The sequence below is a fragment of the Ochotona princeps genome, chromosome 8, assembly GCF_030435755.1.
Source record: "Ochotona princeps isolate mOchPri1 chromosome 8, mOchPri1.hap1, whole genome shotgun sequence".
In the NCBI taxonomy this organism is placed as follows: Eukaryota; Metazoa; Chordata; class Mammalia; order Lagomorpha; family Ochotonidae; genus Ochotona; species Ochotona princeps.
Window position 1 is genome coordinate 73,340,694 of NC_080839.1, and position 18,092 is coordinate 73,358,785.

The following is an 18,092-nucleotide window of genomic DNA, read 5'->3' on the forward strand; positions in this document are numbered from 1 at the left end:
GTCAGCTTGTTGTCTTCCCACAATCACAATGGCTGGGGCACCCTGAATTCTATCGTGGGTGGCAGGGACCTGGGTATTTGGACCATCCTATGCTGTTTTCCCAGGCAGCTTAGCAGGCTTGTGTTTTGGAAACCAAGCAGCTAGGATTCCAATCAGTGCTGCCGTTTGAAATGCAGGTATTAAAAGTTCAACCCACTACAAGCAGTACTGACCCTGGACATGCCTGTTTTACTTTGGTGCTAGTTTTCATACTTTGGTGATTTGTGGTGGAGACACCATCCTTTTTTGCCCAGTTTCCTGTGTGCCAGTCCTGATAGCCTACATTCAGAATCCAGGCTAACACATGAGGCGTAATTTAACTGATCCCTCAGAAATGTGGGCATGTAGATTGTCCAGCATAGCACTTGGTGATCTGATCATCCCTGGGAATGCGTGGCCCATGTTCCTGTCTGCTGTGTGCTTGGGTCTTGGTCCTTTGCTTTGACTCCATCCGAATCCTAAGCCCTCAGCCAGATTTCTCTGCATGGGCCTCAGGCAGTATCTCTCCCAGAAAATCCCCCTGCGTTTTGTCTGTACTGCCGAGTTCTGTGGCCATGGGAAATTCCTTGCTGTCTTCTCTTGCGTGTCTTTGCTGCTTTCTTCTTCCCCAAATCACTGAGTCTACCCAGCTTTGTATCTCAAGCATTTAAATTCCACTTGATTTAAAGATAGTTTGGAGCTTGGCACAGGGAAAGGTTCAGACATATGTGGAGAATACTGCTTGTAAGCAATTCAACAGATTAATAATTATGGATATCTAAGAGCTTCCTTTTTGTTGTTTTAATTCACGTAATTTAATGATTTAGCTTTAAAATTTAAAACCACTTCTATAAAAAGGACGTGATATCATTTTTGCGGTGTCTAAGGGAGAAGATAAGGGTGATTTTAAAGGAACATTATGATATATTTCAATAGAGCGTTAAGTTGCACCTTATGTGGACGCTGCTCCTGCCGCTTGCCAGCTGTGTGGTTTGGCCTCAGCAGTCTCTGCTATTCGTCTGTCTCCCTGCGGCAGAGGATGTGGCCAAGTCATCTTCAAGGTGGATTCTATCATCACGCCAGCTCCATAGAAGAGAAGACAGGTTTAGCAAAGTGAGGCTGATAACAGAGGAATCACCATTTGTACTCAAGGAATTTTACCCATGGTCTTCTCTCTGAGCCTATGAGCTGAGTTACTTTCAGAAAGCATAGAAAAGAAATAGCTGGAGTCATGGGGCCTGGAGCCAGTTTGGAAATGGAGAGAGCAAGCAGGTTGACCCAGCTTGTTCTGGGCTGTTTGCCGAGCAGGGCTGAGTCTAAATGAAGAAAGCCAGGCTGAGGCTGACAACCCATGGGAAAGGCCCGAGCCTGAGCTGGGTTCTGTGAATTCACTGAAGGCGTACCAAGCAGTCAGCCAGGAAGTGAGGAGTTTTCCTTCTGTGTCAGTTCCCAGCCCTACCCCAGGCTGAAGGGGGTTTTCAATATTCAAGTGAGGGCAGAAAGAGCTACTCAGGGCTATATATTGAGATTATCATACAGATGTAGCTTTGCAACAGCAACTACATATTTTAAATTTAGCAATTGGACATAGAGTTCACTCAAGTTTTTTTGGCTATAATTTATGATTTTTAAAATCAGGTTATTTTAAAGTATAGCATAACCACATTAACTTAGGTTCTTAATTTTATGCTTTTAATTTGATCACCAGCTGTTGGAAAATATGTGCCACATTGTGCATATGCATTTATTTTTCAGATGAAAAGATGCATAGATGGCCCGATAATGATTCAGTCAGTTCATTTCTGAATTACTGCTTTGAACTCTTAATGATATAATCCAAGCATAATACCTTAACCTGATACTTCAAAATGCTGGTCCCAATCTTACATCTTTAGTCCAGATACAATATATTTTTCTCATTTTATTAATTGACACAATCTTAATTTTGAATTCAGAAAGGAAATTTATAAAATTTACAGTATTTGCATGATTGAAGACATATAGATCCATATGACATAGAAGAATATAGACAAAGAAAATGAAATACATCTGTCATGTCACAGGAGACTTTTGAAAGAAAAACTACAGTTGTATTTATTCAAATTTCTAGAATACTAGATGATTCCACAGTTTGCACATGGTGTTTACAATGTACATCTATGCTCAGTGCTGGTTATATATATCACTAAGCAGGAGAGCAGATATCCCTGGGCGTAGGGAGCTTATACCTGGAAAAGATAGCAACAAGTCAACAAACAAAATGATAACCTTTGGATGTGTGAAATAGCAGTAAGTACCAGTGCTGGGAAGACCTGAGGAATACCTAGGCAGTGCAGGGCAGCAGGAGTCCTGCAGTTTAAACTAAGACGGTCAAAGAAGACTTCAGTGAGAAAGTAACATTTGTGCAAACAGCCTAGGAAGAGGCAGCAACATGCTATTTGGTGTTCAAAGGGACAGTGGAAGAGAGCATGCTGGGATTGTTTGCAGAATAGCCAAGAGGCCAATGTGGCTGAAGTAGAGTGAGACCAGAGCGTAATGGGGAAGGAGGTAAGGTCAAAGTGGGAATTAAAAGAGGGTCCAGTCTCACCAGGCGCTTTGCAGGGATGAGAAGGCATGGAGAGTTTTGATTTGAGCTAACATTTTAATAGGATCATTGTAGCATTATGTTGAAAGTATCATGGGAAGCGATGGCAGAAGCAAGTAGACCATTTAGACAGCTACAGCCATCTGAGGAAGAGATGAAGGTGTCCTGGGTTAGAAGGGTAGCAGTGAAGATAATAAAGGATGGTCAAATTCTGGCTTGATCCGGGGGATTGGCTGGTGAGATGATATGAAATATGAGGAAGAAAGTTAATGATTTGAGACAACTATTGAATATTCTAAAAAAGTATAAAGAGGAAATTGCTGTTTACTAAGACAGTGAGGATGGTTGAAGGAACAGCTTTTGGCAGTGGGATCAGTGGTTCCGTTTTGCACATATTAAAACTGATAAGGTTTTTTGGAGGATGTTACCTTTGGGGAACATTGGTGATGGCTACATGGGACTTCTCTGTGGTATTTTGCAACCACTTTTGTTTGTTGTTGTGATTTTTAAATATTCAAGTAAAAAAGTTGTTCAGACATCAGTATGTAAGAATTTATGGTTTAACAGAGAAACCAGAGCTGAAAAAAATTGGGAATTTCAGTACCTAGAATAGTCAAAACAAATACCTAGGTTTGATAGAATTCCCAAGGCAGAAACTATTGTAGCACGGTGGCGTAAGCTGCTTCCTGCAATGCTAGCATCCTGTGTGAGCACCTGTGGAATCCTGGCTGCCCCATTTCTGATCCAGCTCCTTGGTTACATGCCTGGGAAAACAGCAGCAGGCAGCTCAGGTGTGGGTCCCTGCCATCCATGTGAGACCTGATTAGAAGTCCAGGCTCTAGGATTGGGCATGAGTCAGTTGTGGTTGTTGCAGTCATCTGGGGAGTGAACCAGCAGATGGAAGGTCTCTTTTTCTCTCCATCTATCTCTGTATATGTGTGTGTGTGTGAGAGAAAGGGAGGGAGAGCGAGACTGACTCTGCCATTCAAATAAATAAGTAAAATCTTATAACAAAAATTCCCAAGCTAGGAGGTTGGGGGAAAGAAGAGCCCACAGGGGATAAAACCCTGGATTATTCAGTAATTGAGAACTGAGGTGATGGACAGCCAAGCAAGGCTGACAATTAGTCCTTTACATACTAACCCTGAAAATACTGTATATGTAGTAATTTTGCACATTAATATGAAAAATTTAGTAAATGAAAATGATCTAAGAAGGAGAGGGAGGAATGCCTTCTGTGTCTGTTGAGATCAGGTGACCTGTAAGGCCTTGACTAGGGTCCCTGTCATTTTCCCAGGACTGCAGCAGGGAGCTAGAGCTGCTGGACACACAGACAGGTGAGTAGAGGCAGGCGATGGAGGATATCCTATTGTCTCAGCTGACGAGGAAGCAAAGAAACAAATTTTGTTTGAGTGGAAAGGAGGTGGCATTGGATATTTAAGAGACAAAAGCACCAAGTGATTGTTTAGCAGAGTGAGACATGGCTATAAATGTGGGGAGCGGGGTGCCAGAGCTGCTCCCAAGAATGGGAAAGGCCGTGGCAGGATGGCAGCTGGCCCAGGGCCAGGAGAGATCTCGTCAACAGGTAAACAGGAAGTCACAGGGATAGGCTGATGCCCTCGCTGCGATTATGTCATTGCTATGGGCCTATCAGGTAGCGCCAAGTGGACCCATGGGGAGAAGTGATTGGTGGAGAGTGATATAAAAGCAGCCGCTAAAAGGTATAAGACAGAAGAGGAGGAGAAAGACAGGGGCGCGGGGGGGGGGGGGGGGGGGAGAATGACAGACAGAATGAGAACAATGGGGCAGTAGAGAGGGGTAGAAAAGCTAAGATCTTTGGGTGGAAAAGCTAAAGCGTATGGGGAGAAAAAGCAGAGAGGGCTTCAAAAGCAGTAAGACCTATGGAGAGAAAAGGACGGGGACAAGAACGGGGAAAAGCAGCAGAGAGGGGTACAAAAGCAATATGGCCTATGAGGAGAAGTATGGGGAGAAAAGCAGCAGAGAGGGCTAGAAAAGCAGGGAGAAAAGCTAAGACCAATGGAGAAAAAGGCAGTGGAGAGAAGGGTATAAGCGCAGCTGCTTTTGGCAATAAGGAGTCCGGTTGCGGTTCCAGGTTTTCCAAGACTCTCAAGAGTGTGCCTCGTAGGTAGTGTCGCTACTGGTCGGCGACAAGGAAAAAGTTGTTTCTCAGTGCATCCCAGTGGCTGCCTCTGCCAGTTTTTAATTGTACTCCTCTTAGGAACTCTCAGAGTGCTAACAAGTCTTGGGACTTTCATGCTTTGTACAAATCTGCCTCTGCCCCGTGCCTCTTCTTATTCTTACTCAGATTCACATGTACCTAAACATATGGATTAGAATTTTCTCATGAGTCCAGGCCTTTCTGGAGTGTGAAAATTGAGTCTCTTTTCCTGAAAATTGAATCCTCCATGTGCCATACTAACTACTAAAGTTAATGCTTACTTCTTTCTAATATAAATATTGCTGCTATTAATGTACTGAACCCTATGTTGCTATGTAGAGAACCAAAAGCAAATTTGAGGAAAGGTTTCTACTTCTAATGGGTTGACAGTTTTGGAATACCAGGCAAACATACAAATGAAGCAAAAATACAAGACAGCTTGAAGGTGAATACTGAACATAAGGATTATAGTTTTCTTGTGTGTCAAGTCATTTGATATTTGTAAACATCTTGTTTATTAACCTAAATTATTAGAAGGTGGTAGCCCAAACTTTTAGCCAGCAGGAAGCAGCCTATCCCTGTTTAAAATCCAAGTCTCCTGATTCCAAATTGTTAATGATTATACAACTGTATTCTTCCAGAACTGAAAAGAGAAGAGGATCTTGGTAGCTTGAAATAATCAGATAGATTATTTCCCTGATGTAATTTTGTGTTTTGTACACTCACAAACCTTTAAGAAGTTCTACCCTTAAGTTGGATGTTCATATTAAGAATTTCCCAAAAGATAAGCATTGCATTTGCATGTGATGTGGACAGGAAACCAGAAACAAATACCATTGTATTTATGATGGCAAGGATTGGAGAAAGGGCGCTTTAAAGGTAGGAAATGTAACTGGTTTTTGACACAGCTTAGATGTGCCACACTGTCCGTGCATTATCTCATAAACTTCCTCACAAGTCTAGATGATGCCATCCTTATTTGATAATCAGATTAAGAGCCTTCCTGATGCCACAGGCATGTAAGTACCAACTCAGATTTGAACGTATATATGTCATACTCTGAAATGTTGTTCCAACATACTTGTTATATAAAAATTTAATCTCTATGTTACAAATTTAGAATGTTTTCTTTTTCACTGTACTGCAAGTGATCTTGCAGGTGATTAGCACTATGTATGTCATAGATGGGGGGCCCTGCAGTTCCTGAAAGGACATAAGAAACAGGGCACTTAGATGCTGGGGTTCTGTGGGACCAGCAGCTGGAATGGGTACATATGCAGAAAACATTTGAAAGGACCAGGAAGTCAGACTGAGTCCCCATTCTGCATAGATCTTTCATGAATGCAGCCACAGCCCAGAGTGAAACTGATGGCCTTGTGTGAGCCAACGACAAGCACACTTTACTCTCTCCCAGAGCAGACAAACTAGTGCTCTGTGTCCTTTAGAATTATGTGATAATGTGATAATTTGGATCTTTCAGGCTATGAGAATCCCACACACTCTGGTTATTGGATTAATGGGGTGCTTTTAGCAAAAATAGCACATCAGTGTGAAGGATGTGTGGAAGGAAATCATCCCAGTGAACAAGAATTTGCAGAAGCTAATGGGTCGTGGCATTAAGTTATTTTGTGCCCTTCCTGCCCCCAACACAGTAACATTTTGCAAGACATGTGGTGTTCTTCCTAGAGAGGACCGAGCTGTGGTGTGCAGCCACGTCCCGGCCTCTGAATGGCTGCCTTTCTCTGCAGTCCTCACAGGCCTCCCATCAGCTGGGTCACATTGTGAAGGATTTTGTGGTTAAGCAGGTCACCTGTTTGTGACAGGCTCCTCCTGGCTGTTTCCCGAAAGGATTGTGGCTGTGGCATTCAATCTGATATTGTCCCCTGTCGAAGAAGGCCAGGAATTGGATCCTCTGTGTCTGTGTCTGCATTAAGAACAAGGGAACTAATGTTCCCAAAAGCTTATCTAAGTCACCCTGCTGTAACTAACAGTTAAGTTTGCAGTGTTTCTTCCATTTCCCTCTCAATAGCCTTCCAACAAGGTACTGTAAGGGGAGGTAGGGAATGTTTATTGTAATGTTCTGGGGATTGCTGTGAAATAAATAATTTTCTCATTATTTTAACAAATACAAAAATTATTTCTCAAGGAAGTACCAGTGTTTACTGAGCTGTGCACAGCAGTTGGGATTCACAGATACAACTCTCTGCAGTCAAGTTCTGCTTTCTACCAGTTTCTTGCCGGAGAAATTTGGCTGTGGAGCCTCCTCTGGGGTGATTGTGATTGTTGGCCTGGCTGCACGCTGGAAACCCGTCCTCTGTTTCTGCTTGAAAAAGTTTTTGGCGGACGTAGTAATTTATTAGAGATTGAAAATTGGTCACGAGACCATGTGTGTGGTAGAATCACAATGATGATAGCTGCTGTGTGCAAGGCGAGTCTGGGAGGCTCTGGGCTTTGGAGTCTTTCTGCTTGCCTCCTCGGGGCTAGGCTGAGTGGAGAGCAACCTCCTCCATGTGAGGCCCTGCGCTCCAGATCTGGAGGCTGAAGGCAGGAATAAATAACTGAGCTCAGAGTAATGTGCAGCCAATCTGGAGGTGGATTTTGGCATGAAGACAGCCTTGAGCCAGGGGACAGGAATCTGAGAATCCCCCCCCTCTGCACTGCTCTTTCTCAGTATCCTTTGCAGAATTGCAGCTGTCTCTGTGAGCGACTTGTACTCCCTTTCCTCCTCCATCCTTTGTGCATCCTGTAAACTTCCTTTCCAAGTGATAAACAGATTTGTCTGCTGATTGCTATTGGATAAATACACACTGTCTCCTGTCCACTGAAGGAGTGCCTAATGGAAAGCCAGGCCCTCTCCTCTCAGCTAGTGCCTGCTGTCAAGCACTGATCCCCAGAGGAAGATTCCCGTGTAATTTCAGCCATCTCAGCTGGCAGTGATTGTAGCCAGGTCATGACACTGTTGGGTTTTCACTTTAGGAAGATCATCTTGGTGGTGATTAGAGAAAGGACTGGAAGGCTGCAGCCAGAGACAGGGAAACTCCCACAGTGAATGCTGCTGTTGGGCCAGATGATGAGAGGCCCTGTGAGGGCCTTGGCACTGATTTCCCCCGTTCTGTGATCATGATGACGTGGGCCTGCGCTTCCTGTGCTTGTCTGACTGCGAAGTGTGACTGGCGTCCAAGGACCAAGTCTTCTCTGCATTTTAACCTTGTGTTCACCACAGGACCTGCTACGTCGCACAGTCCTAATCAGGCCAGCTATTATCCCATACACCTGATCTGTCAAGGGGTTTTGATGCCACCTCTGTGTGTAAAAGGCAGAGGGAGGATGCCATGTAGTCACCAGGTGTTAAAAATCTCATGAGGTGAACTGGAGAAACTAGGGATGAATGAACGGGACCCAGGAACATCTGGGACGTTGGAGGCTCAGTGTGTTAATGAACTGAATCTGGGTGGGTGTTAGAGACAGTTGTGTTCCTTTCACAGGGCCATGCTAATGAAGAGAAGGCTGGAGTCAGATCTTCTTGACTAGCCACCCAGGTTACACCTTGGGAAAGTTCCTCCTCTTCGGAGTTTTCTTTTTCATATAATGTGGAACAATAATCATTAATGTATAAATGAGGATGGATTTTGGAATGTAGCAATTCAATTACAATTAATCTTTCCAGCAACTCAAAGGGCAGGGGGTGGGCTTAGCTTCAGACTTGTTTGTCTCTGCTGCAGGCATTACCATTAAAACAATCTCTTCCTCTTTGTTCTATTATCTGTCATGCTAGCATCCTTGAAGGCTCTTTGCTTTAGTAATTGCAGGGTGATGCCTGGTGGTAACATAGGCTGCATTGCTTCCTAATTCACACCAGCCAGAAATAGCACAAGAAAACCCATGGCACTCCCTTAGCTTTATGCTGCAGAGAGCACCTGGAACAAGTCCTTGTGGCTCTGCTAGACTCTGTACTAATTAGCAGTGACCTGGATTACTTGAAGTAATCAAGGGCGAAGGGTGAGTTTGCCGTGGATGACCTAACTGTATCAGGGTTAAGTCCTGTGCAACATTGTGTCAGTCCTCTAGAGATCCTGTGATCCGCCTCTAGTTTACATGGTGTTGGTGATAAAGTGACGAAGAAAGACAGCCAAGTAGTTTTGTTTTTTTTTTTTTTTAAAGATTTATTCATTTTTTATTATAGCCAGATATACACAGAGGAGGAGAGACAGAGAGGAAGATCTTCCATCCGATGTTTCACTCCCCAAGTGAGCCGCAACGGGCCGATGCACGCCGATCTGAAGCCAGGAACCTGGAACCTCTTCCGGGTCTCCCACGCGGGTGCAGTGTCCCAATGCATTGGGCCGTCCTTGACTGCTTTCCCAGGTCACAAGCAGGGAGCTGGATGGGAAGTGGAGCTGCCGGGATTAGAACCGGCGCCCATATGGGATCCCGGGGCTTTCAAGGCGAGGACTTTAGCTGCTAGGCCACGCTGCCACAGCCAAGTAGTTTTTAACTGTTAAGATCTGGATTTTCCTGTATACTCTTGGATATTTTTTTTTAAATAAATTGAACAGACTTTAAATGTTCCCAGTAATAGCAAGGTATATCATTGACATGTGTGGTAGGAAAACAAGTTTCAATGAAAAATGTGAATGCGGGCTTTATGCTTTATGGGAACCTGGTGTGCACAGCAGCAGTGGACAGGAACACTTCATCTCATTTGTCACAGTTTTCATGCCTCTCTGCATTAAGAATAAAGCAAACATCAACTGATTTGAGAGCATTGGTTTGTATGAGCTTAAGTCATTGCTGAAAGCAGTTTGAAAAAGCAGAGTGCTACTTCTGCTGAAGGTCAGTGTCATTGCTCTGCTTATGTGCAAGGCAAAGGGCAGTGAGAAAGTGTCCTCTGTAGTGCTGTTCATTTCTATTACATGAGCTGTTGGTGTTTAAAGCCAAGAGGCAGAATGATTATAGTAATCTTTGTTAAGCATATGAATGTGACAAAACAGGAATTATTATTTTTGTGATAATCAACTGTATTAAAGCCCCAAATTAGAATTTACTCTCTACTTGCAGTTGCATGTTTAAAATATTTTTCCCAATATTCTACATAATTTTTCAAATCACACTTAATTGCTATAATTTGCTGTGTAAAGCAGTAAGAATAAAAAGAATGTCTCAGAGCTGGGCACTGCTTTCTTTGGCCTCTGCAGCTCATTTAGGAGGTCGGACACAGAAGGTGCACCTGCAGTCATGGGGGTAACACAGACCAGAGATTTTGCACAGGTAGAAAACTAGAAGAAAATTTTAATGTCTTTGTTTATTCATTTTTTCTCTAAGATATTTTCATTTGAATGTCAGAGTTGTAGAAAGAAGGCGACAGAAAAGGAGATGGGGAGAGATCTCTTACCCATTGCGTTACTCCTCAAATGGTCTCAGTGGCTGGAACTGAGCTGATGCAAAGCCAGGAGCCAGAGCTTCTTTTACGTCTCCCACGTGGGTGAAAGGGCCCCAGGACTTAAACCATCTCCTACTGCTTTCACAAGGTCCTGGATCGGAAGTGGAGGATCACTCCTATGGGATGTCAGTGCCTCAGGTGGAGGATTAGCCTGCTGTGCCACTGTGCCGGTCCCTGCTTTTATGTAATTGAAAGTCAGAGAACCAGAGGGAGAGAGATGTAGATCTTCTATGCCCTATCACTCCCCAAATAGCTAAAAAAGCAGGTCTGAGTTAGGCTCAAGCCAGGAAGTAGGAATGCCTTCCAGGTCTTCAACAAGGGTGACAGGAGCATAAGCGCTTGGGACATCCTCTGCTGCCTTCCCTGTACGTTAGCAGGGAGTTGGATTGGAACCAGAATAGCTGGGACTTGAAGTGGTGCCGTGATGTGGGATCCTGGTGTTGTAAATGACAGCTTAGCTTGCTGTGCCACAATACTGGCCTGAGAAAATATTTTTTGAAATGAAATCAATTAAGTATATGTTAGATAATTTGATACTCCCCAGTAGAGTCGAAGCTTGCTTGCCGCTGCTAGTTTTCCTATCATCATCACAGCTGACTTGTAAGTGCTTTTCATGCTATGAATGATGCCTCACTAGAGGGTTCTGTAATTCAGTAGACTCACAGGTTGAGGAATAGTTTTTTCTACCAGGGGCCTTTTTGATATTTATAGCATTATCTGTGGGCCATTTGAAAGTATAAACATAAAAATAAGCCTGCTGTATATTTATTGAATTTTGAATCCCCTCTACCATTGCCTTGGCAGGGCCAAACAAATGATTTTGCAGGCCTTAAATGGCCTGCATGCCATATATTCCCCATCCGTGCTAGAACATTATAAAGCTCATGAAGGAACCAAAAGTCTGCTTAACTATAGATTAGAAAAGCAAATATCTGAATATATTTCTCCCTGGATTGTATTCTTTCATGAAGAAAGTGCTTCTTGGGTGTATGTGTGTATATGTGTATGATGAATGAGTGTTGATATACAATTGGTTTCTTATTGTGGTTTTTGCACAAAGAAGTTTGAAATTTCTTGGTTTAGCTGGTTACATGACTGCCTGTATTAGAGAAATGCATGTTCTAGATGATAGAATACTTAGCCTTTTGGTGCCTCTCAATCCACTGTCATGTATCATTTAAAACCTTCTCTGATGCCGTCTACCCTGTCTGGGTTCTTGTGGTGACCTCCTCGTTGTGATTTTGCCTCTGGTCCCAGCAACTTCCTCCAATCTTCACCCATATTCAACACAGGCCAGTCAGGTGTGACAGTAAGAAGTTAAGTCCCCAGAGCTTACATTGGTGGGGCATACTTCCCTGTTGCTGGTAGGGTTAACTAAGGGAAGTTCAGTCAATCCCAGTGTCTTCACCAGCCACTAAGGTTTAGTGGCAAGTCTGACAGCTGCTCAGGGACTTGCAACAGCTGTTGGTTGAATCTTTTGTTCATTTACCTAATTATAGAGCCTAATGTAATCTGGTTATCTTCTTACAGGGTTTATGCAGCAGACCCAGAACTCCACCAGTGCCACATCAGGGGCTGTCTTGGTGTACTGCGGGAAAGGCTGTAGACTGGAGGGACAGCAGAGAGCTGTGCATGTGCTAAGCCAGGGCAAACTCAATTCTGTCTCCGTGCATTGCACTGGTCCCACAGGGAAAGCAGTACCAACTTGGCATCTTACGGGTTTCAACTGAAATAGGTCTGGATGGCCCTTGGACCTAATGGCCAGCATGTTCTGGCAAGACCAGTACCCAGTGATTTAGGACTGCTGGCGTCTCCCTAATCCCGGGCATTGCTCAAGTAGAGTAGAGTAGAAGAAAGGCTGTGTGGGATCACAGTGTGTGAAGAGTGGAGAGCCAAGAGCTGAGGCTATGGCGACTGTGGTAGAAGCCTACCACAAGAGCCTGGGACTGAAACTCACTGTAGGGAGTGGCACAACTGATTACAAACAAGCAGTTGGGTACCAAATGCAATCAGTAAATTCGGCTTATAGACCTGTGGGCAACACAGCATAGAAAACTGTCCTAAGGAGAAGAATGTGCTAACTAGAATATTAATGATGAAGAGCAAAACAAGAGACAGAGGCACAATGAATATTACTGATGCCTCCCTTGCAAAGGAACAAAGCCTTTTCCAACCTCAGAGCTAACTGAGAAATACTTTGAACAAATAGGGAATAAAAAATTTAGGAAACTTGTTATAAAACTTCTTATCCACAAAGAGAAGCACATACAGGACTTCAAGGAATTTAAGGAATATGTTATGCAGGAAATAGCAATGAATGAAATGAAAGTTAGAAATTAAGAACACAGTGGAGCCAATTAAAAATTCAGTGGACAACCTCAACAATAGAATAAATGAAGCAGAAGAAAGAATTTCAGAATTAGAAGATATTTCTTTTTTTTTGATGCTAGTTACTATTTTATTGCTACATTAGAAATGAAAGTTTAGCTGAGAAGCTGCAAAAGCAGGCAAATTCTTGTATTATTATGAAGCAACAGAGGCATACATTGTAGCTTAAAATTGGCTTACTCTGTAAAAGGTGTGAGGACTACTCACACAGAGGTAATCAGTGATTTTTAACAGCATGTGCCATCTGGAATTTCAGCTATCAACAGGAAGTGTAAAAATGAAACTTAAAGGGACACTGATGTCTTAACCAGGAAGTACATGTGAGAAATCATAAGGTGCCTAAAATCTCTACAAACACATAGGTTAACAACAACAACAACAACAACAAAACCCCACAGGCCTAAAATGAAGAATCTTCAGTAATGTTGACATTTGCTCTTGGGAGGAGATCTGCAACTTATGATGTCTGAACACTTTCTTTCTCCTGCTGGATAGATTCCTTTGATGGAAGAGTATTTTTTTCTTCCGTATTAGTTTTCTTCAATTTTGACTTGTAAAACTTCTCTACTTCTGATAAGTCTGACTTGTCACTCATCTTGGCTGGACACAAGAAGACCCAAGAACAGACGTCTGTGGGAACAGCACACCGCAGCTCACGCAGGACCAGGCTCTAGAAGATATTTCTTGCCACAGTGGGGATACAATCAAAAAGCTGGAAGTAGAACTGAGTCAAGCTTTAAAAAAAAAGTATTCCAGAATTAAGGGACATTATTAAAAGGCCAAATAAAAGAGTTGTGGGAGTTCCAGAAGGTGCAGAAAGAGAGGCTGGGTTTAAAGATGTATTTAATGAAATAATAAATGAAAACTTCTCTGTATGAAGAAAGACTTGGAAAACAACATACAAGAGGGACACAGAACTCCCAGTAGAATTGACCAAAAGCAATCTTCACTACGACATGAGATAATCAAGCTTTCTCCAGTTGAATATAATGAAAAGATCCTTAAATGTGCACACGGAAAAAAAAAACAATTACCATATAGAGGACCCTCAATCAGACTCAGCTGACCTCTCCGAGGAAACTTTACAGGCCAGATCTTAGAGAAAAAAAAAAATATTAGTGCAAAATACCTTACCCAGCAAAGCTCTTCTTTGTCTTTGAAAATGAAATGAAATTCTTCCACAGTAGAGAAAAGCTCAAAGAATGTGCCTCTTCCAGTGCTGCCCTACAAATGATGCTTAAAGATGTTTTCTTGACAAAGAAAAGTAATACCTACCAAAACTAAAGGCAAACGTGGAGATCATCCCAGTAGAATTATAACAGATATTAAGTCAAACAATGAACAACCCATTGCTAATATGGCACTTACCTAGAGAAGAATCGAACTTCTCACACATTTTTTGACAGGAGATAGTTGTAAAATTGGAACAGTGAGTCCCCTGAAGTTAGATCTATGTCCTCCCTCAGGCAGTTGGACTTGAGTGAGAGCTGCCTTCTGGAATATTCCTGTTTCGGAGAGAAAGCTCCCAGGTGCTTCTGGCACTTGACTCTGCCTTTACTTTCTGTGCTTGTTAATTTAAGTAAGTTGTAAACATTTTATTCTTTCTGACTCCACATGTAGCACTTGAGTATTCGTATGTCATCTGCCATTTCCCAAATATCAGCCTCATATTTAAAGTCATGCTTATTTTTAGAAGAAAAAGAAGCATCTGCTTAGTAAAATTGATCAAAGTACTCACAGATGGTGAGTATTGTCCTGGTGACTTCTTGATAAAATATCTGAGAGGCAGAGAGAGTGAGAAAAAGATAGAGAATTAATACCTCCATCTGCTGGTTAACTTCCCAAATGCCCACAGTAACTAGCTGGGAACTTGTTGTTACCTTGCAGGGCGTCACCTGCTTGAGCCCTTGCCTGCTTCCTTCCGGGGTCTGCATGGGCAGGAAGCTTGAGTCACAAGGGGCTCTGAAATGGGATATGGTCAAATTCACTGACCCTTTTAGCAGTTGCATTAATTTCCTGTGTAAGATCCTTTCTTTTGGCACAAGTACAAAAATGATAAGAGTGTCATTAGCCCGGCTCACCACCTCTTATGATGTCACCTTGCTTCATTAGTCACATTGGATTTGGCTTGTGCATGCCACCAAGTCCATGTGTACTCCCAAGTTCACTGCCAGCTGCTTTGTTGACTTCTCCAGATTCTTCCCTGCCTATCTTCATTCCTGCTGCCCCTTTAGGACTCTCTTTAAAAGGATACCTCTTGCAACTCTTCTGTTACTTTCCCACTCCCTTTCTTGCAGTCTGAACAGCGTGTCCCTTCTGAGGGTTTCTGTAGCATCTTGTGTGTGGACGTACTCCACTGCATTGTGTGATTATCATGCTTCTTTGTAATGTCTTTTTTTTTTTTTTTTTTTGGTCTGTACTTTCAACTAGATATTAGGGAGTTCATCTGAGTTGTCTGTGTCGCCAGTCCCCTGACTCAAGCAGTTGGACAGTGTGTATTTAGCAGCTGGGTGTTGGATAAATGACATCAGTACATGACTTGTCCTTCAGGATTTCTGGTCACTCGGCTTACATTTGGTCCCTGTTTTTATTTCTTCTGTTTTTTTCTTGTTTTAGGTCCTTTAAAATGTTCTTTTGTGATTTTCATCTCCTCAGATTCTGTTGTGTGACTGGGATGTTGCAGTCACTACTGGACCACAGCCATCTTGACTGTGTTATTTCATTGCACTTATGAAGGTCCTTTATTTTTCCCATATGTTAATCAGAGTTGTGGAGTAATGTAGCAGCTATTTACAGTTTATCTACAATGTGTTAAAAATGGAGTTAGTTGCTAGAGATAGAGAAATTTAAAGGCACAGTTTGTTCTTTAAAAAAGCCTCATTTTTTGCATGTACAAATAACCAGATTTGAATATAATGTGAAGCATTCTTTGACATAGTTAAGCTTAGAGCACTCTAGCATATCTGCAGGACCTGTTTACAATCTGGGGGATGAAATAAGGTCAGAGAAGGTTCCCCAGGGGAGTGAACTCTTGATCTTGATTCTGCAAGTACAAGCCGAGGGATTCCAGAGGAAGGATGTGATGTTTTTCTCAGACAACTGTAACTTTGCACTTTTCTGTGAACTCAGATTATCTTATGGTGCATATTACAGTGGGAGCCCAGCAAGCTGTTCGCCTTCTTTCCATTTAAATTGTCCTCAGTGGCTTCCCAGTCAGATTCCCTCACTAGCATGGTATTCATGTTTACTTACAATTTATTCTCATTTTATGTGTCTGACAATAATTTTTTGATATATTAGCATCAGAGAAAATGTTGCCTATAGACCAAATCTATACCACTGCCTACAAATCTAAATTAAGGTGGAGTTTAACATCTTTTTAAAAGAATTTTAAAAACCAAGCAACCAAATAAGCAAGCAAGCAAAAGAACATGTGTCCAATGAGCCCAGAGTGATGGTTCGGTGGCTGAATCCTCACCTTGCAAGAGCCAGGATTCCATATGGGCATCAGTTTGTGTCCGGTTGCTCCACTTCCCATCCACTCTCTGCCTGTGGCCTGGTAAAGCAGTAGAGGATGGCCCAAAGCCGAGGGATTCCCCCACCGCCCGACGTGGAGACCCAAAAGAAGCACCAGGCTTTGGATCAACTCAACTCTGGCTGTTGTAGCCACCTGGGGAGTGGATCAGCAAATGGAAGATCTTTCTCTCTGTAAATCTGATCTGTTTTTCCAATTAAAATTGTATAAATCTTGAAGAAGAGGAAGCATGTGTGGCAGGGCTTCTGTGTGGTCTGGTGTCTCTGGCCCTTGATCCCCGCCTTACCTGAAGTGCTCTAGTGGATATAGACGTCCCAGCTCTCCCGTGTCTGTAGTTGTGCTTGTGCTGTACTGTCTTTTTGAAGCATTGTCACTCATTCACTTCATTATTCAACAAAGGAGCATTTGTTATGTGTGAGCCACCTTTCTGGGCTCTGGGAAGTTAGCAGTGACAGGCAGCAAGCAGATGGAAACACAATATGTCAGTTATGAACAAAAAATGATGCAGATAAAGTAGAAAGATGTGCTGGGTCTTGCAGAACCGTCAGAGAGGCCATTCCAGTAAGATGACATGAGAGTCCATCCTGATGGATGCGCAGGAATGAACCCTGAGGATGCCTGGGAGGGTGTTTCAGGTTGAGGCTTGAGGCACCACATGGAGCCAGTGTGTTTGCAGTGAAGTAAGGATGTGCAGAAGCAGAGCTGGAGTGGAGAGGCAGGGCAAAGGGACGGGAAAACCTCGTGGGTCTAAGCGAAGCGTAAACTACTTGTTTTTATTTTCAATAAATTTGGCCATGATTTGGTAAATGTGAGCAGAGGAGGGAAGCGATCGGGTTAATGTTTTAGAATGTCACTGAACTTGCTCCTGGAGGAACTAATGAACCCCAGCCTCACAGTTGCCAAGTTAGCAAACCTCCCTCTGTGCACACACACCCTTGGTGGTAATGATCTTAGGCTGGAAGGGTCTGTGCTTTTGCTCACGTTCTGTGGGTCCCATGCTCAGCAACTCACTGAGCACAGGGTTGAGAAGCTACAGAGGGAAATGGAATGCCTGGTGAACACCACAGTCTGCTCTAACCCACCTCTGCACCAACCATTCTTCTTCCAACCCAAAACCACATTCCCCAACCTTGGATTCAGGAATCTTGAAATGGTTCATGAAGTCTATGATGCCATTGACCAGACATCCTTCCCATGTCCACCTCTATACCTGGTTAATGTACTAGGACAAATGCAGACTACTGCATTAAGCATACACCTTGACTGAGACTGACTGCTCTGAGACAGTTTTGAAAGTTTGTTAATGTATGTAATGGGCTTCCACTTTAGAGTGAGTATTAGTTCTTAATTTTGTGTTGGGCCTTTCCTGCTGGGGCAGTACTGTTATCTATTCTGCATGGCTCCAGGCTGCACATGGTAGGCTACTCCTTCCACCATCTTCAGCTGTGAATGGTATTGGAGGCCTGAGCCATCATTAACACCAGCCTCCCTTTCATAGCCTTCCAGAAGGCTGCGGGCCCAAACATTAGCTTCACTATAGTGTTTAACCCAGGCTGTGCTTCCAGGGCAGCACTAGTACCTCAGAGATTCACTGGGATTCTTACTTTTCTAAGCAGCGTGTACCCACTGCCATATCTATGGGTCTTTTAGTTTGCTCTTGAGGTGTTTTAGGCCGTGTATATCTTGCTGCATCATGTGGCCCTCCCACAGGTATCCTCTACTTCAGCCTCAAGGGACTGCCTTGGAACGGTTTGGTTTCTGTGGAGGGTCCATGCCCCTAGTCATTTTGTCCAATTGAAAGCATTCACAGCAGTCACATCCTGGATTTATCTTTTTCTTGAAACATTTTAATCTAAAAGTTTTGTTTGGTGCATGGGGATTTTGTAATCTTATCTCTTACTACAGAGTTTTTAAATTAGAGCTTTTTTGTTTTAACCCTGTCAATCCT

The 18,092-nt window shown here is 43.1% G+C and overlaps 2 protein-coding genes across 4 annotated transcripts in view; one reads left to right on the forward strand and one right to left on the reverse strand.

Moving 5' to 3' along the window:
* NBAS (NBAS subunit of NRZ tethering complex) overlaps window positions 1-18,092 on the forward strand; it is a 376,509-nt gene that overhangs the window by 229,575 nt on the left and 128,842 nt on the right. The window lies entirely within an intron of this gene.
* LOC101522376 (thymosin beta-15A-like) lies at window positions 12,651-13,273 on the reverse strand. Its single transcript, XM_036497825.2, has one exon. The coding sequence runs from the start codon at window positions 13,202-13,204 to the stop codon at window positions 13,067-13,069; it is 138 nt and encodes a 45-aa protein (XP_036353718.2). The 5' UTR covers window positions 13,205-13,273; the 3' UTR covers window positions 12,651-13,066.